The 26,500-nt window shown below is 42.2% G+C and overlaps 1 protein-coding gene across 1 annotated transcript in view; it reads right to left on the minus strand.

Annotated features, from left to right (window-relative positions):
- grin2da (glutamate receptor, ionotropic, N-methyl D-aspartate 2D, a) overlaps nt 1–26,500 on the minus strand; it is a gene marked incomplete at both ends in the record, with an annotated part of 164,648 nt that overhangs the window by 71,558 nt on the left and 66,590 nt on the right. Inside the window, 3 exons of the mRNA XM_079998209.1 lie at nt 1,283–1,451; nt 5,945–6,150; nt 12,735–12,849. Of these exons, the coding sequence (XP_079854335.1) occupies nt 1,283–1,451; nt 5,945–6,150; nt 12,735–12,849 (490 nt within the window). The remainder of the gene's footprint in view (nt 1–1,282; nt 1,452–5,944; nt 6,151–12,734; nt 12,850–26,500) is intronic.

The raw sequence follows: 26,500 nt of genomic DNA on the forward strand, positions 1-26,500 counted from the left end.
GAAGAATGGAAAACAGTCAGAGAAATGGAATAAAACTGAATGTTCTGAAAAACAAAGACTGCGGATGTGACATCACAGCTGGGTGAACGTTGATTCAAAGCTAAACGGCTTCTTCTGTAAACTGATCGTTTCTTTTCTGTTGTTGTGATCTGTCCATCCCTCCATTCCTCCATCCTTCCCATCATATAGCCATCCCTCCATCCATCCATTCATCCCTTCATCCATCGGTCTCTCTGTCCGTCCATCCATCTATTCATTCCTCTGTCCATCCATCCATCCCTCCACCCATCCATTGGTCCCTATATCCGTCCATCCATCCATCTATCCAACCAACCATCCATCAATCCATCCATGCATCCATCCACCCCTCCCTCCATCCCTCTGCCCAACCATCCCATCCCTCCATCCCTCTGCCCACCCAACGGTCCCTCTGTCTGTCCACCCTTCCATTCATCCCTTCATCCATCCATCCCTCTATCCATCCATCTATCTAGCTATCCATCCATCATCCATCCATCTATCCATCCCTCCCTACATCCATCCATCCATCCGTCCATCTCCCATCCATCCATCGGTCTCTGCCCATCCATCCATCCTTCCCTTTGTCCATCTCTCTGTCCATCCCTCCCTCCATTCATCAATCCCTCTGTCCACTGATCAACCCTCAATCTCCCCATCCATCCATCCCTTCATCCCTCCATCCATTCATTTGTCCATCCCTTTATCCATCCATCATACCTCTGACTGTCCATCCATCCATTCATTTGTCCATCCATCCCTCTGTCTGTCCATCAATCCAATCCCTCTTCCTGCTGTCCATCCATCCATCCATCCATCCATCCCTTCATCTGTCTCATTCCTTCCGTCTAGCCGTCCATCCATCCATCCCTCCATCCATCCATTCATCCATTCATCCATCGGTCTCTCTGTCCATCCAACCATCCATCAATTCATCCATCTATCCATCCACCCCTCCCTCCATTCCTCTGCCCATCCATCCATCCCATCCCTCCATCCCTCTATCCATCCATCGGTCCCTTTGTCTGTCCATCCTTCCATTCATCTCTTCATCCCTCCATCCCTCTATCCATCCATCTATCTAGCTATCCATCCATTAGTCCATCCATCCCTTCATCCCTCCATCTCTCCATCCCTCGATTCATATATTGGGTATATGGTGCACCGGCACCTCTCCCACTATGCTGCTGCTGTCATATAAGTGATTGATTGATTGATTGATTGATTGATTGATTGATTGATCAATCGATGAGGATGCCGGTACCTCTCCCACCATGCCGTTCCACTCGCCGTCGATGTTCTTGCCGTGCCGCCCGTTGGTCACCAGGTAGAGGTCGTAGGTGAAGCTTACGATCTTCGCCAAACGCTTCAGGACGTCGATGCAGAATCCTTTGCAGCAATGCTTCATGGGACCCGCCCCGTCCACCACCAGACTGGGGGGGAGGGAAAAATTATTTATTCAACTTAAAAAAATTACAAATATATTATAATAACAACATTTTTTCTTTACTGGCTGAAGCAAAACATTCTCATTAAAGCTCTATGAATAAAAAAAAATGATATAGTACTAGTTTAGTTTATTATTATTATTATTATTATTATTAGTAGTAGTAGTAGTAGTAGTAGTTGTAGTAGTAGTAATAGTAGTAGAAGTAGTAGTATTACTATTATTATTATTATTATTATTTTGATCATGGTTTTAAAAATAATTTATTAATTGATATATTTTTTTCTTTATATAATGGTGTATCTTAATTGTTATATAGGTTCATGGTGGTCTGCAGTTGAAATATTTCTTTAGATCTTTCATAGCAATAAAGAATTTTAACGTTGAAAGAGAGAGAGGGAGAGAGAGAGAGAGAGAGAGAGAGAGAGAGAGAGAGAGAGAAGGCAGGGACCATAAATTATTGGCGCGGGAGCAGCTGACTGGATCAATCCTGACAGTTTGGTTCGTTCGAGGGAGGGCGGGGGGGCTGCATTATTCACATGGAACTAAAGTCCAATTTGGGAGTTTGACGTTCGACTCAAAAACGGGTGACAAAAAAACTCTGACGACATCTGGACGACCCCGCTGTCCAGATGTCCCAAAATACCTCCATGCAACCGTTCCTGGGGACGGATTTCAAAACGACGGCCAGAGTTTGGGACGCAAACCTCTGGCTCCAAAGTTCCGAAAAGCTTGTCGCGGAGAGTTCCCGTTGCTCAGCTCAACCGCGAGCCCGTACGGGGTGTGGAAGAGGGCGATGAGGTTGGAGGAGTTGACGGAACTGGAGTTGACGTCCTCTTCCAAACCCCAGTTCATTCTCCGTCGGACAGAAAGTCCCGTGCGGTGACTTGTGGTTTCACTTGGATGCTGATATGAACGAGTCATTTTCATGTGCTGGTAGTAACTTGTCTCCTCACGCGCTCGGATGATGCGAAAAGGACGAATCGTTAAAAACCATCGGCTCGGCGTCACCAGTCGACTTGCAGTACTTTGCTTCTTCCAGTTTGCCAAAGAACCTTGTTGCAGTTTTCAGACTGTTTGATACCATAGCTAGGCTTCTTAAATGTGGGTATCGATGCATAAATCTTTGTTTGAAACTATTTGAAAATACTGCGACCAATCGTTTACAAGAAAAACCCCAAAAAATAGTTTGAACAATTTATTTACCATGTTACTCTCACCATATCACAATACTCACCTGGAATCCATGAATTTACACATTTTTAAATAAACAACGTCACCTTCTAAAAACGTAATGACAAAATACTGAAATGATAAATCAAACTGGAGTTGACTTCCTAAACAGCAAAAAAAGCCTCAAACCCAGCCCCCTACAGGCTTGAAAGGTGCATCACACCCAACTGCAGCCGACGCTTGAGGCCGACGTGACGCTTCCCAGATGATGTCATTACAGTGTGGCTCGAAAAAGCTGAAGAAAAATCAATTTGATTGATTTGTTTGATTCATTTTGAAGTGGCGACTCAAAAGGAACAAGTCACCAAAAAAAACCCTGCGATCGCTAACCCCAGCTGTGCGTGGGTTTCAGCGGCTGTCGCTCAGGCCGAGCGCCTGCGGGAGTGTCTGATCGCGCCCGGCGCCGAAGACCAATTCCAGGTCCTGTCGGCCACTTAGCCATCGCTCCCCAAAGCACGGTTACCTAGCAACCCCGCTGGCTTCTGCAGCGGGACATTTTGGGGAATATTTTCTGGGAGGGATGATCATCTGTGTGTGTGTGTGTGTGTGTGTGTGTGTGTGTGTGTGTGTGTGTGTGTGTGTGTGTGTGTGTGTGTGTGTGTGCGTGTGTGTTTGTGTGTGTGGTCATTTGTGTGTATGGTCATGTGTGAGTGGTAGTGTGAGTGTGGTCATATGTGTGTGGTCATGTGTGTGTGTGGTCGTGTGTGTGTGTGGTTATGTGTGTATGGTTGTGTGTGTGGCAATTTGTGTGTGTGTGTGTGTGTGTGTGTGTATGTATGTGTGTGGTCATGTGTGTGTGTGGTCATCTGTGTGTATGGTCATGTGTGTGTGGTCATGTGTGTGTGTGTGGCCATGAGTGTGTGTGTGTGTGTGTGTGTGTGTGTGTGTGTGTGTGTGTGTGTGTGTGTGTGTGTGTGTGTGCGTGTGTGTGTGTGAGTGTGTGTGTGTATGTGAGTGTTTATCATGCATATTTATTTGTTATTTGGCCGGCTCTGCCTGTTTTGCTGGCTTCACTTTCTTCCCCTTTTTAAAATTCATAGGAAGCTGGAGCACGCAGGAAGTGAACTGTGGAGGAGAAAAACAACATGGTGGTCGATAGGTTATGCAGGTGGAAATAAATAAAGAGAGGAATATTGAAAGAAAAAGTCAGGATGAGTGGAAATGTGTACACAATGCACAAAAAACAAGTTTGCATGATAAACACACACACACACACACACACACACACACACACACACACAAAGATACAACTATGCACACGCATGGATACCAGAACGTACATGCATACATTCACACACATGCACGCACGCACGCACGCACACACACATACACAGCCACTCCATTATATTACATTATTTTATATGATATTATATTGCATTGCATTACATTATATCATATTACATTATATTATATACCATGACGTAATATTGTATTGTATTATATTATATTATATTATATTATATTATATTATATTATATTTCATTATATTATAGTGTATTATATTAATTTATGTTACATGATCTTATATTACATTATATGACATTATATTATATAAAATTATATTGTATTATATTATATGACATTATATTAGTGTATTATATTATATTATACTAAATTATATTATATTATATTATATTATATTATATTATATTATATCATATTATATTATATTATATTGTATTATATTATATTATATTATATTATATTATATTATATTATATTATATTATATTATATTATATTATATTACATGAAATACATTATATTACATTACATTCTATTATATCATGTAATATTATATTATATTATTTTATATTATATGATATTACATTATATAATATTAGATTATATTAAATTATAGTACAGATTGAAATCTCTGGGTGCAAACTACTGTGGACCAGACGTCCATGTGTCTTGTGAAGCGACCCAACCCGACACAATCCGCCAAATTCCGGCCTGGCCCTCGGGCCACGAGCCCTCGCCCCCAGGAGGTGGAGGGAGGGCAGGCGGGTGGCAAGTGGCTCCATACTCCATAACTGGGGTTTTTGGGTTGTTGTTGTTTTTAGCACAGATGTGATCTTTTGGATTCTGAGCATGATAATTACTTTTAAAACATATTCATGACTGCGGCCAGAGGCAGAAACCACCTGTCTAACCATTCATTCAAAGGAAAACTCTCCCGTTTTTTAATGGGAGTCGACCCGGAATTTTGTTGTATTCTTTTTTTTTATTTTTGTATTTTGTTTGATCCCCCTGGGAGTAACTAGTTCTCTGCATGTGACCCATCCCAGTATCTTGGCATCTTGGAGCCGCGGAGTGGCCACGTAGCAGCGCCCGGGGACCAACTACAGATCCGGATCGATGTCTCGCCCAGGAGCATCAGTGGGATCCTCCAACCCCACGTTTGCACAGACGTGACACAAGCGACCAAAGCAACAGGAGTCAGTTGTCGGCGGGGAGCGACTCTGAGTGACATGAAGCAACACGAGAAGATGAAGTCAAGTTTAAGTATCTCCGTCACCCCAAACACAAAAACGCAACAACCCATGTTTTCTTGAGCAGCGGCTAAGGTGAGGTGTGCCGAGCAGTAACCTCCATGCAGGATTTCTCACCAACAAAGGACTTGGATACGAGGTCCTTGAGGTCGGGAGGCTGGGACCAATGACCCCGCCCCCGGTGCAACCTCATTGGTCAGTCGAACTGTCGATGGAAATGTCAATGAAACTGCCAGGAGAGTGGAGGTTGTAAACGGTCCTGACAAAAGTACGTCGCCGTCTGACACAATCTTTTCCGAGCAAAGATGTCGGCAGCAGCTTCAAGGACCAAACTTGATGAATTTGGGGTGGCGGTTGATTCCACGGGATTTCATTGGGTTGGATCCGTATCCCAATTCCATATCACAATGCCCCGCCCCGCTGGTCGTTACTTTTTACTCCGTGTCTCACTATGACGGCAAGGAGAGGGAAACCAAATCGGGGACCTTGGTCAAGGCTCGGCTCGCGGGGGGGGGGGGTGTGTCTTTCTCCCGGTTTTCTGCCCAACCTCCTGAACCCTCAGAGCAGGGTTTCTTCTTTAATTATTACTTCAATTATATACAGTTATTTCTTCAGAAAATGCAATTGTTGGATTTTCTAATAAAGGATGATAATATGTGATCATTGAGATCGTCTGAATAAAACAACTCTCCTCAAACCATACACATATGCATGGACCCCCCATGGTCCCTTTTTTGGTGGCGGTCGCTCACCTGGTGTTGACAGGCATGCGGCAGGGCACCGAGTCCCGGATGCAGGAGCTGGTCCCGGGGTCAGCAGGCTCCACGATGACGAAGGGCCTCTCCTCCAGCGTGACCACGCGGAGGTGCTGCGTGTCGTCCAGCGGCTTCAGGAAGGAGCCGTAGCGCGACCAGGGGTGGTAGCGCAGGCGGAGCTGGCCATTCTCCCACCATCCCACCTGCGCGCGTACACACACACACGCACGCACGCACGCACGCACGCACGCACACACACACATACACACACACACACACACACACACACACACAGACAGCAGGATTTATCCCACTGCATCCGCCTTGAGATAGCAGACGTTAGTGGCTTGAGGTGAAGGTGTTTCTAACGCATTCTTTCCCCACTCAAAAACGGAAGACCTCCGGGGGGGGGACGGTAGCTAAGGAGGTAGAGCTGGTCGTCTAGTGATCTAAAGGTTGCTGGTTCGATCCCAGGCTCCTCCTGCTAGCATGCTGTAGTGTCCTTGAGCAAGACACTTAACCCCTAATTGCTCCTGATGGCTGCGTCCGTCAGTGTTTGAATAATTGTAAGTCGCTTTGGATAAAAGCGTCTTCTTGACATTCGGACACACCGCTGTATTGACACCGTTCTTAAATAACGGTGGAGAAACCTTTAACACCCTGGTGGAGACATGGGGGAACAGCACGACACCGCTCGTAGCTCTCTTGACGCAGGTCGAGGTCCTTCTGGATGCTCCGTTTCCGGTTCCTAAAGCGCCGTCATTGCGTGGACGAAGCCAAAACGCAGAGAAAATACGATGTTTTCAAAAACATCTGTCTCCGTGCGCACAGGACCTTCAATTTTTCCGTTATCCCAAAACGGGACAAAAGCTCAATATTTAATAAACTTATTTGACCAGTATGACAACAACAAAAACATCAAGAAATGCATAAGAAAATACATTTGTTTAATTATCTTCATATGTATATTATTTGTGTTGTATAATGTTCTATTGTGTTCTGTTCTATATGTTCCAATTTTTTTCCACTATAGTATTTTTTGTACTATCTACTGTAGTCTGTTCTGTTCTGCTCTATTTCACTTTCTGTAGTTTCAGTGTTGTTGTGTATTCCACTCTATCATAATACATTCTGTTCTATTTTGTTCTGTTTCTTAAAGATGCTATGTCTCTACGCTTCAGACGGACCTGGTGTTTTGTGTTCAGATCAGAAGTCAGATGCTGTAAACAGCAGCATCTGCAGCATCTTGAACAGCAGGAAAAAATGGGGTTAAGAGAGTGACCAGAGAAGGTGTCCCCATCACACACGGTGCTTGCTTCGTTCCATAAGGAAATGGAGTAAAATAAACCACACTGTTGTGGCGCACCGATCACTATCACAGGCGCCGCATTGCTGGCGCGCCAGGGCCACAGTCGGTACCGTCAGAGAGAGATAATCGAGCGCAGAGCTAGCCCTGTGGGGCTATTTTAGAATCAGGGGCAATTCCTAAAACATTCTGGGCTGAAGCCGCGGACGCCCACCCCTAACTACACCACTGTTGTCAGGGTGGGTCAGTATTACACTTATTAGAATCACATTAGAATTAAATCAAATAACATATATTTGGATGTGTTTTTTTACTGCTGTCATCCTTATCGAATGTCCTTAACTTTCCAAAAAAGTATTAGTATTAATATAAAATATTATTATTAAAATTATTATAATTATACAATTATTATAAATTATTATTATTATTATTATTATTATTATTATATATTTTTTTACTATCATTATTTTTTATTATCATTATATTTTATCATATATTTATTTTATTGGAAGCTTTATGTAAATGTATTTCAGATTGTACACCTTGGTGTTCAGCTTGCACAGAACTGCATTCTGGGATATGGTTCCTACCTCGTAGTTCCACACCTGGAGCTTTAAACCAACCACGTTCCATTTCTCCACAAAGTGTCTTCCTGATATGAGCCAATAAGATTAGATTAATCCAAATATGTTCAACGGATCAAAGGACAGCTTGGAATGGTATATTAAGATTTTCTATATTTATTATACAAGGTTTGAAGCCATAATTGTGGTTGATGTTAGTCTTTTGTCATTGATTGCTTATGGGGAAAGAGGGGGAAATGAAAGGTAATGGAAGAATTTGCACAGACACTTCAAAAAGCCACGCATTAAGATGTATTTTAAGGTTGCAGTATTTATAATGTATGTATTAGTAGTATCAAATCAAAAAGAACGTTATGAAGCTCTGCCAGAAGCTTCATAACGTATTTTCAGTATGATCATTCGAATAAACATTTAGATGTTAGTATCAATGGGAAACCCTTACAGTATCTCTGTTATCGGAAGCAGTTGAATGAAATTGTGAAATTTTCCTTTTTATGTTTGCTGATTGGTTTTTGTCCATGTCCTGTTTGGATCAGAAAACAACGGTGGCCCTGAGAGCTCAACACACTGCAACTTAAGAAAACACATGCAAATAGACAAAACACAAGCTAATTACGAAAAACACAACCACATTAACAGGAACCACAACCGCAATAACAGAAAACATAATCGCATAAACAGAATCACAACTGCAAAAATAGAAAACACAACCACATTAACAGAAAACACAACCACATTAACAGAAAACACAACCACATTAACAGAAAACACAACCACATTAATGGAAACTCAACCACATTAACAGAAAACACAACCACATTAACGGAAACACAACCGCATTATTAGAAAACACAACTGCATTAACAGAAAACACAACCTCATTAACAGAAAAACAACCGCATTAACAGAAAATACATCTGCTTTAACAAACAACACAACCACAAAACTACATTATGGAAGTGAGCCACCCTGGATGCATTGATTTATATGCAATAAACTATATTACACAAAATAATTTTATGTGGGTAATTTTATATAAGAATTAATACAAATAACAACCTGGAGTCACAAACCAGTCACACCACGCGAGACCACCGTGTCCAAATCCTCAATTTACTTCCTCCATGCAATTATTAAATAGAAAAAAACAACTTTTGTATCAATCCACAGTTTTTATTTTTATTATTTTAAGTGCGATGTACCAGGGAAAATAGCTTCTCCGTGAGAGCTCGAACGCTTGAAAACTCTCCCTGGACCTGAGGATCTCTAACCCTGACCCATCTTAAATCATCTGAACTCCATCAGTGGAGACACCGGAGAGTCAAGGTCGGTCCTGTAGTCTTGCGCTTTTGTGCCAGTCCAAAGGGCGGGGGGGGGGGGGTCATGCACCAAATTATCCTTTTAACATTAGCCTTGTGTGGATGGGTTCAGTTTGATGTAAACCCTGAACCCTGAACTTATATAGTACTGAACGATACAAGATGATGCTTGTATTTGTCCCAAATTGTTCGAGACAGGACTGAATGTGCCATGTAAAGTGCCATTGAGTGCCTGTGTTTCCGCATTAACTTAAATTCAGACCTCTGAACTCCATCAAACCCCTCTGTGTGGCCTAATTTCGAGTCGTATGGCAATTTTCCATACATGCCTCGTTCTGCTGAGATGAACCAGACAAACCATGTAATGAACGCTCAGAACTCTGCTCAACATTCCGGTACCAATCGCTGAAGTTGCCGCCTGTCTGCGCACTGGCTGCCATTGAGGTTTGATGATTCTTGCATGGACCAGTGAGCCTTGGTACTCTTCGACACTTCCAAGCCATGTTACTCTTTGACGCCTCGTCCCTTCAACTGAATTACAGATTCCATATTACCAATTAATGTGTTGCTGTGCCAATATACAGTACAGTAGCACATTGTGATATTGCTTTGCCTCCCAGCATCGGAGCCTCTGGGAAGCGCTAAGACACAGGTCGACTCATGTGAACATAGTTCAGAATGAAGGTAATATCAATAAACCGTAAGGGGCCGACATCATCCAAGGAGGTACTGTTTTGGTATGAATACACTTTCATACTACATTTTGTAAGCACCGTGTATAAAAGAGGCAATATCAGCAAACTGTCTCGCTGCAGAAGGACGAAACATGTTGGAAAGACAGCAACTGACAGTGTCTTTACAAGGAAAAGTATCATTTCATTTTCCTTTAAATAATAAGTCAAATCGGCCCCTGAAGCCCCAACGTCAGTTCCTGCTCTAAAAACCTCCATACACTGTTCAAATCTTTGTGTTCCACTCTATTGTCCCAGACAACGGCTCCTGACAAGGGCAGATTCTTTCTTGGTGGACCAGTTGGCTCCGTTGGATCTCTCAGTGTGACACCGAAGAGGAAGGGTGATTAAATGCTGCGCCGCTGAGTTGCAGGCTCTGGTGACGTTTTGTCAGCGGCAGAAAACGTTATACCAGAAAGGCACAGTGGCACAGTGCAGTGGCATGGTGGCACAGTGCATTGCACTGCTGCCTCACAGCAGGGAGGTCTTGGGTTCAATTCCCACCTGGGGTGCTGTTAACACCAGGCTCCAGTGGGTTATCTCCCAATTAGGGGCCTTTCTGTGTGGAGTTTGCATGTTCTCCCTGTGCTCACATGGGGTTTCCTCCATCTAATATCAGCAAGGACCCCCACCAAAAACAAGCACACATCATCGTCCAACCAGCAATGGACGTATGGAACCAGGTCCCTGGGTGCATCATCAAATGCTGCCCACTGCTCCTGGCTGCCACCCCAGAGGAAGGACAAGTCAGGATGGGTCATATGCAAAGTAGCCATTTCACCAGCCACCATCCAAAAGCATGTGTATGCATGTGTTCATCTTTCTGTGGACAGAGGACTCAGGATGTAGCACTCACTGAGTGTCTCAGTGTGACAACAAAACCACAGCATCATGATCAGTTTCAAACAGCAAGAAGCTGCATGGAGCTCCATTCAATAGAGCATGTGGTCCAGATGAGGTTTATTTTTGGGGATGTGACTTGATGGTGAATGTTCAGATCTGATGTTTTGTCCTCCAGCTTCCTCCTCCATTCTTCTAATGATGGAGTTGCGCTCACCCAACAGGTTCAGTTCAGGCATCACGACCGAGTTGGTGAAGCAACTGAACAACAATAGTTTTTGTTATTCGTAAAGTGTTAAAAGGGGAGGTGTCCGTCCATCAGATTACACCAAAGGTCACAGAATTCCATTTGAACCTGCAACGTTTGTTTTATATTCCCGCCCAACATCCATGTTCAGCCCTGTCTTCGCCCTAAAATGGTAATTTTCTATTCTCCAAAGTTTCTTCTCAAGGCTTGTTGAGGTGTCTCGCATTTGACATTGGCGTTGGGTCAGAGGTCACATTTTCAAACAGGAATGAATAGTCGGCTAAATAAAAAAAAAGATCTGACCAACAATTTGGAATTCAGTACAGCTGCACCATTTGATTTGCATTAGATGCAAAAGATGACGGAAAAACCCACCATTTTAACACAAAGAAAAAATAGTCTCAACATGAAGTCAGACCACTACAAAGCTCTCAACATCTTCACCACCCTGCTGGAGCAGCATTTTACTTGTCCTTTAGTGCTTATTTAAACATTGATATAATTCCTGCCACTTTCTCTCTTCTGTTTCCGTAGCTCAGACACGAAGGGCTGCAGAGCTGCACATATAACGTTGGTCGAAGGTCGGCCAGAAATGGAGCTCAGCGGGAAGGAGGAACAGGCTACACTTGTTTGGCCCAGGTTGCATGGCACGTCGGGGCGGTCGAAAGGAATTAAAAGAGCCCCCTGGGGCAGGGGCGGGGGGGGAGAGCGGGGATACAGACGGCTATTAAGGTACGACTGCTGCATGCACACAGGGGGGGCCCTGACAGAGCGGTAGCATCGGCTAACAAGGCTGACAAGGGGGCCCAAAAGAATAAAGGAGAGCAAGAGAGAGAGAGAGAGAAAGCAGAGGCAGGCTGGTTTTTGGAGGTGGATATTTTTAGAGCACTTCTAAACCGGGGATGCGAGACTCGCAAACGTTCCATTCGTGGCGAACAAACTTCGAAGTGAATGAGGAGTCGGGAGTCACCATGGCCAAGGTGCTGTTCATTCACTGAGTCTAAATCTAGATTTGGGAACAAAAAGAGCCGCGAGAGCGACCAGCACGATGGCTCAAGCTGAGTCTCAAACCGATTTGCCAACTGGGGGGAGCCAGGAGCTGCAAGGCCACGGCATCTGGTGAGATTCATAATTAAGGTCACCCATTTAAACTTTGCATTTTCTGTCATTCACACTTTGCATTTCTCTGCCTTTTCTTTTTTAAATTCTAAGAAACAATTTTGGGGATTCTCACCGTTTGCATTCTTCTACCTAAATATGTGAGAATTGCGTCCACAACTCAGAGCCAAACCGACTCTTCCTCCTCTCATTCATCGCTCAGGACGGCCTCCCTCGCTCACTGGCGGAACACCGACCGAACCAAATCAAGTCGGACTTTTCATCACAATCGCAAATGGTGAAATTATGATTTTTTTTGGAAATTGAACTGGAAATGTGATGACTAGAAGACTGACAGAGAGGAAGAGAGGGACAGAGGGTTGAAGATGAAGGCTTTTTTGGAGGCAAGTGCAAGAAGACAGGCAGGGATAAAAAGAGATGGGATGGGAGGGACTAATGGAGGGAGGAAGAACATTAAGCGAGACGGACAGGAAGAGGAGCTGGAGTGTGTCGACAGAAAGCATCAGGTCAGCGGAAGCGCAAGGCGGTGGGTTAGCATGCGTGATGAGGTGTGAAATTGGAGTTAGCAACCCCACCCAAAGCTCCACCCACCCACACGCCCACCTCCACCCAGCACCACAATCAGTGGGAGGCGCACTGACCTCCTCCCAGCCTCGGCCATTGGTGTAGGAGATGACATCCAGCAGCGGGTTGGACAGGTAGCCGTCACTGTTGAAGGAGTAGTCGCGCCCGCCAATGGAGATGTTGGTGAAATACCTGAGAGAGAGAGAAAGACATTTTACAGAATGACAGGGAGCCCGGTTGCCGTAGCGACTTACTTTGAATATGGGTTGTCTAATGAGAAAGCTTGCTTGGATGGTAGCCATCACCGCTGGATACCGCTATACGTGTAAAAGTATATTTAAGGGCCCAACAGTAACTTCTAGAAGTGGTTGCCAAGTTGGCGGCCATGCATCAACTGTTGGTTACCAAGACTGACCAAATAGTTAGTGAATAGTATTACATTTCTCACTGAGTGATAATGATCCTATATAATAATATAATAATCCATATTTCAATATTGTGACTCATTCACTCATTTTAAATCAAAGTGTCAGGTAACTCATTCTACTGTAGAAACATACAGTGGTATACTGGCTTTATTATTTATTTTTAAGATACTGTATGAGAACTTGACAACGGTGCAACCAGACCGCACAAGATGGTTGACAATGGCCGAAATGTTGAACTGGAGAACATTTATCATCCATGTACTGTAAATCAGTGTCATTACTAAAGATAACTAAGAGATTTACGACTCATAATAACTTACAAAATAATAATAATAATAATAATAGTAAAATGTTGAATTATATATGAGTCTGATAAAAGACGTGAACGAAGCAAAGAGAAAGTACTTGGGAGATGGTGAAAGAGCAAAAGAGAATAAAATCAAATAACTACAATCGGAGGCATGGAGCAGATATCTCGATGGGTTCTGGGCTGCGTTAAAGACAGAAAACACTCCTCCCGAGGTGAGAGGAAATCACAGGGTGTAGCCAGAAAAACAAGGTGAGGAAAACGCAATGCTATGAGCAGAGGTGAGAGACAGAGAGAGAGAGAGAGAGAGAGAGAGAGAGAGAGAGAGAGAGAGAGAGAGAGAGAGAGAGAGTGAGAGAGAGAGAGATTTGAGTGGAAAGTGGAAAGGGTGTAGAAAAGTGCACTCATGCTCTTTAATGGAACCTGGAGCTTAAAAGCAGATGAAAAAGAAAATAACTCACAGCGTGTTGGTACTCAAACAACCTGTCTGCCACACTCACACTCCCAAAACCAGATAATTAATTCCAATCTCACACCGAAACGGACAAAAAAATAAAGAAATGGAAAAAGACAGGACACGACGAGCACAACGTAGAGTAGAAAAGTCCCAATGTTCAAAACAAACATGAAACAAATCATGGATCGGATCACTTGGATGCGCTTGCTTCATCAACATTTAGTACAATAAGTTCAGAAAAACAAAAAAAGTTGATGTCGATGGCACACGTTGATACAGTGACTCGATTTTCTGCAACATGATTCTAATTATGAAGGATTAAATATCAGCTGTCTGTGAACACAGAACATTCTGCTCCTAAACTCCAGGAAGTCTCCTCAACTCAGCAGCAGCTGGCATGCAGTGACCGCACACTTATATAGTACCCTTTCTTCCCTTTTTATTTACTCTTATTTTATTCTTTTTTACTAACTGAATTATGTTTTAGGAACCAGTTTGTTTAATTGGTTTAGTTAGTTAATTAGTGAGTTTTTGACCAGTTAGTACTCATTGTGCATAATCTCCAGGTGCGTTGCAAGGTAATTTCACTATTGATATGTATGATCATAAGTATATGTATGTGAGAAATAAACAGCTTGAATCTTGAATCATGACGGTCACTTCATTACTCCTGAAAACCAACGCACGGTCCATAGGAAATGAGGGAACGTTTGTCGCCAATTGTCCGATCGATCCATCGCTCCCAAGGTCTGCGCATCGCAGTCAAAAAATGCCAAATGACCTTGAGAGGTTAAATCCAGGGTGATCTGATTTGGACTGAGGCTCTTTAACACTTCACGCACTGAGGGTCCAAACGATGCCATGACCTTCTGCGAAGGTTTCCAAGTGGCAGGATGTGATGACAGCACTGGCCATGTATGATGACAGCAATGTACTGTAGATCGTCACCACAAAGAGGTCACCGACGCCTGTAGACGTTATAATGTTGACCTGGAATCTCACCAGAAAATTCCTTTCCCCTTTTAACCGTTTTGGGAAACACGCCTCCACCGTCGACCGCAGTGGAAAGAATGGCTGAAAAGATTTTCGGTTTTCTTTAGGATTCATATTGCTGGGTTTCGCTGAGCTCGGCACCGCGGCAGCCTGAGGCGGCGGCAACAAAACACCGGGTGAAGAAAGGCGGCTTATGGGACCCCCCTCCCCCAAAAAAACGCTTTCTTATATGCGTTTACATTCAAGCACATGGACTGATGTTTCTAATCAGCAATATAAGCACTTTCACGGCTGTTGTTCATTAAAAATAAATAGAGGATGCCGAATATTTACATTTTAAACGTTTAAGCGGAGACGCTTATCCCGAGTGACACACAATGAGCATTGTGTGAGAATCGGCTTTAAATTCCATGGGGAAGAGCCGATGTCATGCCTGACTGAAAGAGAACCTTTCATTCTCTTTTTCGGGTTCCATCAGAAAGGAGGTTGGAGCAGAGTGCCACGAGGAGTTTTCCCATCTTGCTCAAAAGGCGCGGTGCAGACTCAGGACACTTGCAGTGAAGTGAGAGGTGGTCCCACTGACTGCTACAGACAGTCCGTTATTTCCGTTTCATGCCACCCGGCTTCCAGATTAGGGTTTGAGTCGGTTGGCCACGACCTTTGAACTCGTCAGGTTAGGATCCCGTGGTGAGGAGTAATTTCTAACAACACAAGATCTTCCCCGCAAAAAGAGGCCAAATCACCAACCTGTAAACCCGTAGCAGCTTCTCCGTCTCAAACCTATTACAGCAGCTGGAGTGGGTTTCCATTGTTCTGGCCGTTAATTTTACTGCCACACAATTGAATTATGGGATACGTTTACTGCATTTGTTTACTGAGGTCAATGGTCGTCATCATGCCGCCTTACAATTCATCTGAACTCAATTTGAAAAGCCTTATACAGTACAGCTAAAGCATCCCCATGCTACAGTGTTTAAAGCCACGCCTGTGGTAAACTGTCTAATTTCCCAGTTGATTTATTATTAATTTTTTTAAACAGAGGTTAAACATTTAAACATTGATCGTCTTATATGGGTGAGAAGGTTCCTCCGCCTCTTTTCCAGCAGAAAGTGCAAAGCCCTGGAAGCGTGAGGTGGCATGGAGGCCGTGGCATCGACAGGACGCTGGCAGGGAGCCGGGACAGAGCTGGGAATCCAACAGGCACTCGTTTAGACGATTAGACGCCGCTCATTTGTTCCCTGTGGGGGAGGTAGAAATATGCAAACGGGGGAACAATGTTCGCAAACAGCATGGATAGGTTGGCGTGAAGCACCGACACAAGCTGCCTGCTGCTGGACTAAAAAAGCACAAATGAAAGTGGTACGGCCCAAGGACTCGGCCGCAGCTCCTCTCATTCCCTGCGCCGTGTGGAGGAACCAACCTCACGCTGGTAGGACAATAGTCTTGTGTTGCTATCACCTCGAATTGCTCGGACAAATAAAAACAAGAGCAAAAAAGGGAGCGTTACAGGGAATGTAAGGAATGTGAGGAATTGCCAATAAAGAGAAGCATCGATGGATGCGGAAGTTGTTTCCATAATCAATCTCCCTCCCTCCATCTCTCTCTCTGTCTCGCTCTCTTTCCCTCGCTCTTCTCAGAAAGTCCCGTCGGTTGCCTGATGCTACCTGACATCTGCTGTGGGGGGAAACGGGACGCATAGCAACAACCAAGGGAACGCCTTTAAGATTTGCGCTTGGTACAAAAATAAAAAAATAAAAACAGAGCAAACTGCCGACTCAAGGCTCCGAGCGATGGAGTTTGAAGAGAGGACACTGTCGCCCAAAAATCACAGGAGGCGATCGACCGAGAAAACACAAAATAAGCACACCCATGGAAATGAAGGGTGTGCGTCTCTGACTTGTAAGATCACGATACGATTCATGGACAATACATTTTAATACTGAATGATTCGGTTTGATACGATGTAATCTAATAATTACGATGTAGACATTAATTTTCCATTACAATTACCTATTTCCATTATATTGCACACTTATATTCCATTATATACATTTCCATTATATTACCTATTACACCACACAATATGTTATCACACCAAGCAATGACCTGTTACACCATGCAATATGTTATCATACCAAGCCTTAACCTGTTACACCATGCAATATGTTATTACACCACGCAATAACCTGTTAGACCATATAATTATGTTATTACACCAAGCAATAGCCTATTACACCATGCAATATGTTATTACACCAAGCAATAGCCTATTACACAATGCAATATGTTACTACACCAGGCATCAAGCAATACGCTATTACAGCATGCAATATAAGTGTGCATGTACTAACACACGCACTCATATTCACACAAAATGGATGAAAATACAGGGGAACCCAAAAAAATGCAGCAACACAGACACAAACACACACACACACACACACACACACACACACACACACACACACACACACACACACACACACACACACACACACACACACTCTTAAACATTCAGCCAGTCATCTGCTCACTCATTTATTTTCCTTTAACTTTCACGATCTCCCTGCTCCCCTCCTCTCATGTCCCATCTCTATTCTCCTCCAATGCCTTCCCCCAAACCACCACTCTACCACTCCACCATGTTCCGTTCATTTCCTGTGCAGAGAGAATCACAAATGGAAAGACGGCAAAGAAAGAGAGAGAGTCGAGTTGAACCCGCTTTGTCTTGCAAAAAGCAATTTAGTGCGTACTTTCATTAAAATAAAAATCAAAGAAAGAGGGACATGGGAAGACGAAGATGTCGGAAGAAGGAGGCATAACGGTGTTTTATGAAAGAACAGAAGGATAAGAGCATTGAAATGTCAGCTAAAAAAAAAACTAAAAAAACCAAAAACGATAAAGACGTTGAAGTGCTGTTTAAAACAGGCCTACACACAAACACGGCAGGACTCAATCCGGCTTTGGGCGTTGGGACTGGAACCAAACTGGAAAATAAGAAAGGAAAAAATAAAGAAAGAAAGAAAATAAGAAGGAAGAAAAGAAAGAAAGAAAGAAAGAATGAATGATGGAAAGAAACAAAGAAACAAAGAAGGAAAGAAAGAAAGAAACAAAGAAAGAAAGAAACAAAGGAAGAAATAAAGAACAAAAGAAAGAAAGAAATAAAAAAGAAAGAAAGAACGAAGGTAAGAAAGAAAGAAAGGAAGAAATAAAGAAAGAAAGAAACAAAGAAACAAAGAAGGAAAAAAAAGGAAGGAAGAAAGGAAGATTTTGTTCTCTATCGCTATATGTGATGATATCATAGATATCATCACATATCTACTGTATGTCTTTCACTTGGTATTCTGCTGCTCGGTGAGAACATACAGCCATAGTTGACATTGCTGAGAGAGAGAGAGAGAGAGAGAGGGAGAGAGAGAGAGAGAGAGAGAGAGAGAGAGGGCAAGGGCGGGGGAGATTAATAGACAGACAGAATAGTTTCATTAATTCCAGTCGTCCCCCTGGGGTTCTCTTAAGTGCAGACTCCTCCACAGAGACGGCGTGGATCCACAACGAGCCAGTGGCCGAATCAGAGCTGCTGGCCCATTCATTAGTCAAAGGGCTTTTTCCTCAATGCAGGCCGGGCGTGGCCTCGCCCCGAGGACCCCACCTCATTATGAAGCTCGTTCCAGTGAGATTCGGGATGGAAGTGCGGTGACAGGGAGGAGGAGGAATAGGTACCGGGATGGCGTTAAAACGGATGTGCTGGACACACCGAGGGGAGAATTCACAAAGAGTGGATAGTAGTCGCTAATAGTACCATGAATTGGGATTCTCAAATGATGCTACGCTTTTATCCATGTGGCAAAGGAAATAATCGGTCACCGGGGGGAGGGTCTTTACGCATTTACGCCACTGCTCTACACTTGCCTGATATACAAATGATCAGTCTTAAATAAATATAAAACTTTCCAAGGAAATTCTTGGAGGGGCTGTGCTGGTGATATGCAAAATCCTGATGGGTGGGGGTTGCAAATAATGGAAATTGTCCCGTGGGACACACACACGCACACACACGCGCGTGCGCATGCATGCACGCACACACATATTCCTCTCCATGTTGCTTTTTCTGTTATTTGTGCAGGATTAGTGGGTGCAAAAAACATGTAAACCTTTTGTTATTTGGCCCCTGAGTTCAGAGAGAAATTAATAAAAAAAATTGAAAATCCAGGGGCAAATGTTTTAACCTGGTTGTTCAGCACGAAAGAGACTTTTGAGCAGTGGTTTATGTATATGCCACTACTAGTGCCAAGAATTCCAAAATGGCACAAAAAAGGAATGTTGAAATAACCTATTTGACTAATATAATAAAATGAATTTAAAAGAATAAAGGATTTAGTTTGTTTTTGTGAATTGTTTTTTTATTTTTAACTGCAATGAGCTAGTTAGTACATAGCTATCATTTTTTTTTCTGAATTCATACCATATATACCCATACCAATAACTTATTCTGTGTATTTGTTTTATATATTTGATTACCTTATTGGTCCAAATATAGGTTAACCATGATTATAAGATGGCTCCGCCTTTTCAAGACTCACTTTTGGAAAATGACTTTTTGAAGACCAAATCTTGCTTTTACAAAGATTTTTTTTTTATTTGAAAACAATGATAACGCAGCATGCAGTTGTACGGAGAATTTGGGTAATTTCGGAGGGTGAGGAAGGTATGGAATGTGTACTCCTTTGAACAGAAGAAGGAAAAGGCTGGAGAGGAGAGAAAGAAGCGAATCTTGGTCAGATCTGAGTAGTCAAGGAGAAGGAGCCTCTGCAAAAAAAGAATCCAAGAGTAAGAACTAATCAATCAAGCATAGCGGGAGACTGAGATGGTGTGGAAAGTTATAATTATGTTTGGAGGGGAGATGGGGCATTTTCACTTAGTGCGAATGACTAAGGCAATTGAAAAACAAATCGGAAAGATTCGATTTGCCAAATTCCTTAAGAACCGAAGAGCCCTTATCTCCGCCGCAAGTCAACAGCAACACGACAAAATCCTCAAGATAGATAGACTCGATCTCTTGGCACCATGGCCAAAACGAGAGGTGTCATTTCAAATGTAACTTGAGAAATGACTGAGGAGGGAGTCAAATGCCAGATGTCAAGAAACAAACAAGGAGGTGTCAAGAAGGACAGTCCGTCAACGTTGTTACAATTCAAGAGCACACTTCCGAAGAGATCAAAATGGGGTGCATCAATCATAGGGTCAGAGAATATACCCCAAACCCAAAAAGATGCTCCACATGCCAAAGAACAGGACACGTAGCCCAACAGTGCCGCGCCAATCAAAGATGTGCAAAATGTGGCGGTGAACATGCCCGTGGTAAATGTGCGAAGGACACGAAATTGTGGAGGAGAACATAGTGCTGCATTTGGGGCGTCTGCAGTCCAGATTAAAGCAAAAGAGGTACAGAAATGCAAAGTCATAAATAGCAAATCCTATGCAGAAGCTTCAAAGAGAGTAAATGATGAAATGCAAAGAGCAATAACATATGAAGAGGGTGTGAGTGGCGAAGAAGGTAGACCAAGTGGCGGCGCTGGGAGATCCAATAATACAACAGACTCAATGTTCTCATAAATGTAAGGTAAAGGAGGACTCTATGGTGGTAGATCGGACAAGTTTCATAGCCTTCATTTGTGGAATAATTAATGGGGCTCCCACACAAGAGAAAAAAAGGTGATGGAATTAAGACTGGTGAATGCAGCAGAAAGATTTCTGGGTCTTAAAGACTTGAGAGGAGAAGATATTCATGAAATGTGGAAAGTAAATACTGAGGGCAATGACTCAAATTGTTTTTATGGTGATCCTCATTGCAAATGGACAAGGATTTAAAATATATACAGTATATCAGAATTAGAACCTCAACCGGATATAATATGTGTGCAAGAAACCTGGCTGGGCCCACATCTTGATTTTATCATGTCAGCATATACCTCAGCTCGCTATGACAGGTTGATAATCAAGGTGGTGGTTGTGTTTCTTATTATTATTTATAAAAGGTAGCACAGTCTTTCGAAGATTACCATCACCAGCAGATATGGAATGTGCAATTATTGAAGTGTGTAATGCAGATGTCAACCTCAAAAATAATCAACCTTTACAACCCATGCAAGAATTTGAGTGTTGAAATGTTTTAATGCAATTGAACGTTGTGGTACAGGAGGAATCTGGTGCAGAGACTTGAACGCACATCATAACTTATGGGCTAGTAAACTCACAGACAATTATGGCACTGTGGTTGGAGAACTGTGGGCAGAAAGATCATAATTTTGTCTTAATGATGGCAAAGGAATAAGATCAGATGTATCCAGAAATGTCTAGATTTAACATTAATATGTAGAGATTTATGATGTTAGTGTGAATGGACCGTTAATGTAAACTCTTGCATAGGGAGTGGTCATTTTGGGATTTTTTTTTGTGCATGCCCAAGAAAGATAAATTTTGCTGACTTGGGAAGAATTACAAGTGCACTGCATAGAGGAGGCTAATTCGATTTCAGTGGATGGTAATATGGACGATTGTGCTTCTTTAGTGACTAATTTAATTTTGAATGCTGCTTCGAAGAGCATACCCAGGAGTAGAATAACTGGGAAAAGGAAAGCGGTGCTATGGTGGAATGAAGAATGTACCAAAGCTGTTCATCAACGACATAAAGCATTAGGAGTATTCAGGAGTTACTTGAATCAAGGAAGCTTAATAGGCTAGCAAAGGAAAAGAGCTCTGACGCATAGAGTTATGAACACATGGAGGCAATACTGATCTCCTCGAGGTAGAGAAGTGAAGCAATCTATGTATGGTTAATAGTAAAGAAAATCAGTGGCAAAAAGAAGTATAGTAAAACTCCAGTGCTAGAGGATGGAGAAATAATAGCTTCAACAGATAAAGAGAAGGCCATTATATTGGGTAAGAGCACAACCACATGATAGCACGACGCAGCACTGGCAACACAGCAACAGGACAGGACCAACTTAGTTATGCCGTGTTCCGTGGTTTACCTGATCGAGTACTGAGTATCATTCTATCTAGCTATTTAATAAGATATGGAAAGAAGGTTTGATGCCAACAAGTTTGAGGAGTGCAGTAAACCCGGAAAAGACCAAATAATGCTGGAAACTATAGACCCATCGCATTCAATTCACACCTGTGCAAATGTATGGAAACGATTTTGGTTGGAAGACTTAACTGTTATCTAGAACAGAGAGGACTAATTGCATGGTGCCAGGATGGATTCAGGGAAGGGAGATCCGCTATGGATGCTGTTGTTAAAGTTGGTGGTAAAATATAGAAATCGTTTAAGATGAAAGAGCTGATGGTGATTTTTTTCTTTGATATTGAAAAAGCTGATGACTCTAAGTGAAGAAACAGTCTTTATTTATCACACAACACACCACACATGCTTGCACACACACACACACACACACACATGCTTTTTTGATGGTGGCCGGTGAAATGGATTCTCTGCTTTTGACCCATCCTGGGTTGTACTTCCTCCGGGGGCACAGCCAGGAGCAGTGTCATTAGACCAGTGCTATTTAACATCACGATCAATTACATTTTCATGAACGTAGACAGAAGGAACGATCATCGCTATCCAGATAACAGAGTTCTATGGTTTAGGGGGAGAGATGACTCAAGTGTGCTGAGAAGGATAAAGGAGGCTATTCAAAAGGTTGGATAATGGTCATAGAAATGGGGATTTCAACTTTGAATCAGTAGGTCTTGTTTTATGCACTTCACGAAGAAGAGAAAGATAGGTGAATAGAGTCTTAATTTATATGGACAACCAATGGAAAAAGTAGAGGAATTTAAACACTTTTTGGATTTGGCTAAATTTCGCTCCTGTGCATGGAAGATACACTATGAAAAACAAGAAACAAAATGTGAAAAAGAGTTATTAATTTAATAAATGCTATATCTGGATACACTATACATACTATACACTTAAATTGATGGAATGCAAAACAAAACCTTGAGACTTAGTATTGGTGCAATGAAATCAGCTCCAAGTAATGCTGTGTTGGTAGAAACAGCAGAACCCACGAGACCTCTGAAGGGACTAACTGGCATTAGCCGGCTGGATTCGTCTTAGAGGATGTGGGGATAAAAATTCCACCAAAAGTGTCGAATCGAATGCTGGGAGTAGAACAGATTTAAGGGAAATGGCTTAGGATGGAAGATAAATGATAAATCAGAAGAGTATGACATTGAAGAAACACGTTTTAATTCCCCTACTCAAATAAGTAATGTTCCCCCATGGCTAAAGATTGGCTGGAAAGTGAAATAAGACACCAGTATGTGTGTGTGTATGTGTGCAAACCAGTAAATAAATCATTTTCATAATTATGTGCAGATATTTACTGACAGCGCTAAAGTTCAAAATGATCATGTAGCTTCAGGAGTATACACCTCACAATTTCACATTTGTTTAGGTAATAGAATTACAGATAAATTATTGGTTTATACAGCTGAGATGATGGTAGCGATTATTGATGCTCAGTGGGTGGAATACGTGTGGCCAGACAGGGTGGGGCTGTGTATCGACCCAGCAGCAGCTTTATTTAAGTTTACAGTCTATGAAGTCAATCAGGGAGGATCTAATGTTTGAAATCTTTCAATGCTTATTTAGACTTCAGAGTTGGAATAGATGTCGAAGTTTGTTGGGTACCTCCTCATGTGGAATTGTAGGGTAGTGAGTTTGCAGACAGTATTACTAAAATATCACTAAATAGGAGGCATACTGTTTAATTGACATGCAATTTGGAAGAGGGGAAGTTAAGGCACTAATCATAAAGAAAATATTAGAACTTTGGTAGAAAAAGTGCGATGAGGACAGTAAGGGCAGAACACAGTATAGAGTACAAAAGAGAGTGAAAACACAGTTTTAGAAAAGGGGAGGTAGTTCCATCCAGATTAAGGTTTGATCCCAATGTGTTTAAATAAGACCTTATTTTTATTGGGAAAGGTAATTTCACAAGCATGTGCGCAGCATGTATTTTTTCATTTTGGATTTAGGCTGTTATTTTACTCCGTTCCTTATTAAACAAAGCAAAAGAAGCACCGTGCGATGAAATCTGACCCAAGGTAGCAGGAGAGTCGTGCATCACCAACACGCCAACTTTCGAAGACTAGTGGAACAAGATGAGATTTAGAGTATGATGCTTTGTGGTGTCATCATACTATGTACTAACCATGTGCAGGTTATGGTTCAGAATGGACATTTGAATGGTGTCCGGTGCGCAGTGTAGATTCCGTTGCTTTATAGTGGTTAGAGATTACAAACTAGGTGTGTATGTGTGTGTTTACTGTATGTACCTTATTAGCTGGTAGATGTCTGTGGATCTGTTTGATTGATATTTTATCTCTTGTTATTGTCCCCATTACTTTGCCGGATTCATGAAAAAAAACACGAAAAAACATGAATCCACAGAAAGTCATTACCACATAGATTGGAGTCCACCCGTCTGTGAGAATGAGTGATGCCTTCATGAACTAGAACGGTGTCGGAAAAATAGAACCCGTGAAATTGTAATTACTCACAGAAATACTACAATGTTGTTCGGATTTCATGGAAACGTAACCTATCGTAAATATAATCCAAGGAAAGAAGCCACCATTAAAATTACGTAAGTCCAATTACCTTCGTAAACCCCCGTAAATACTTAAACCTCTGTAAATACGTAAATAAATATAGGCCCCCCTGAGCTGACGCCGCGGGTCTTCTTAAAACGGCAATTTGAATTGGAACTCGCACTGAGTTCCTGAGCCTGGCACTGCTTCCGATCATGCAAAATAAGAGCGATTACAGAAAGATTCTGCGGTAGGAGAGAGTCAGTCCCTCGGTGCGCTTCAAACGTCCCTGTATATAATCACAGAGCGAACCACGGGACCTTCGAAACCTGTAATACGTACCTAACATGACCAAACTGGACCCGGTGTATTGCTGCCTGCAGCTACATTTGTTATTATTATATATTTTTTTTTTACCTACTGTATTTTATTTTATAGACTAATATAAACTCAGGTATGGTAGGTGGCAGAATCCACCGAAAAGTGGGCATTGCAATCCGCCAAAAAAACACAGAAGAAGAAGCTTAGCTCGAGCTAATTGTGTGTCAGTCACACTATGGTGAGTGCAATTGAGTCCGACACACAGGAGCAAGAAGACCCGCCTGCTTCCTTTAAATGAGCTGTGTGGGAAAAGTTTGGGTTCCCAGTAAACTAAGACAGCCATGGAGAGAAAGTGGTGGATGAGACGAGGACGGAATGTCGGCGTCGTTCCACAGTTGTAGGGTAGGTGTGTGGAAACAGATGGAAACACTCCTAATGCACAAGTTTTATTTTTTGTTATTCTACTGTCTATTGACATATAAAAGTCTAGACCCTGTATAAGATGATCACTTTTTCAGAAAAAAAACCCCTTGTCTTATATTCGTGTCAATACCTATTTTTGTTTTGTATTTTTGGGATATTTGTCTATATTTTGCACTTTTTATTCTATTAAATCCTTTCATTATTGTATTCTCAATTTTCAGACTTTTCTATTTTAATCCTAACCGTCTGTAGAAACAATACATTCCTTGTATATGTAAATGCAGCTGGCAAAATAAGCTAATTCTGAGTTTATTTATAGTACACCTTAATTCCTTCATTATCTGTCGCCGGGCCACACTGCTGGGGTCTGTGGACCACACGTTGCCCTCAGGCCTTGGGTTGGCCATCACTGCTTTGAGTCTCAAATGACTTCCATGCTTTGTCCATTTACACCTTTTTGTCCATTATCTCAGAGCCCCGAATGTCCTCAACATCTGAAGGATAATTATTGTTATTACATCTGTTTGCTTCTTTGAGACATTATTAAAATTGATCCAAAGCTTTGATACAGCGGCTTTGATATTTTAATATTAAAATATTTCTATTACTTTATCATCCTTCACAAAAGTGTCAAAAAATATCTATCCCAACAACTTCCAGGTTGAATGGTGATACCTTCAAGGTGCTTCTCTTGTGGTTGAGCATCGAATCAAATTGATCTAGAGCTCCACTAACTTTAATCAGTTAGGCTTGTCTCTTTTGTGGATTGGTTGAAAACACACGGTTTGGTGATCCAAATTAAAATAAATTAAATAAGAGAACACAATTCTTCAATTGGGTGCCTGGAGCAGGCTTGTTCAGTCCAAATCTAAATTGTGTCCAAACTTTATCGAAAACTAAGACTCAAGGAAAATAAACTTTGAAAAACTTAAAATGAAAAGAAAAGTTCTTAAACTCGAGTCAGGACCCGCCTAAAGCCTTAGTAGTCGACGGCTTCTTTTAAAACACTCATCAGTGGAGGAGGAGTTTGGGTGTCTCCCCTTCCAAAAATGGAGGAGTTGGAGTTTTTGTGCGCCTCCTTTTTTAACTGGCAGCTGACCATTCGCTGACGAGTGAATGTAAAAAGTCACATAACTCCAAAACATGCGAGGCTCAAGCCAATTTATGGTTTCAAAACAATATAATGTTTCACACACAACATATAAAATAAACCACATGATTTAGACATCAGCCATCTTACAAAACCATTCTATCAATAACAACATTCGTGACTAATTAACTATTAAGAAGTTTTCTAAATACTAACTTTCA

This window comes from Zeus faber (genome assembly GCF_960531495.2).
Source record: "Zeus faber genome assembly, chromosome: 1".
NCBI classification, from domain to species: Eukaryota; Metazoa; Chordata; class Actinopteri; order Zeiformes; family Zeidae; genus Zeus; species Zeus faber.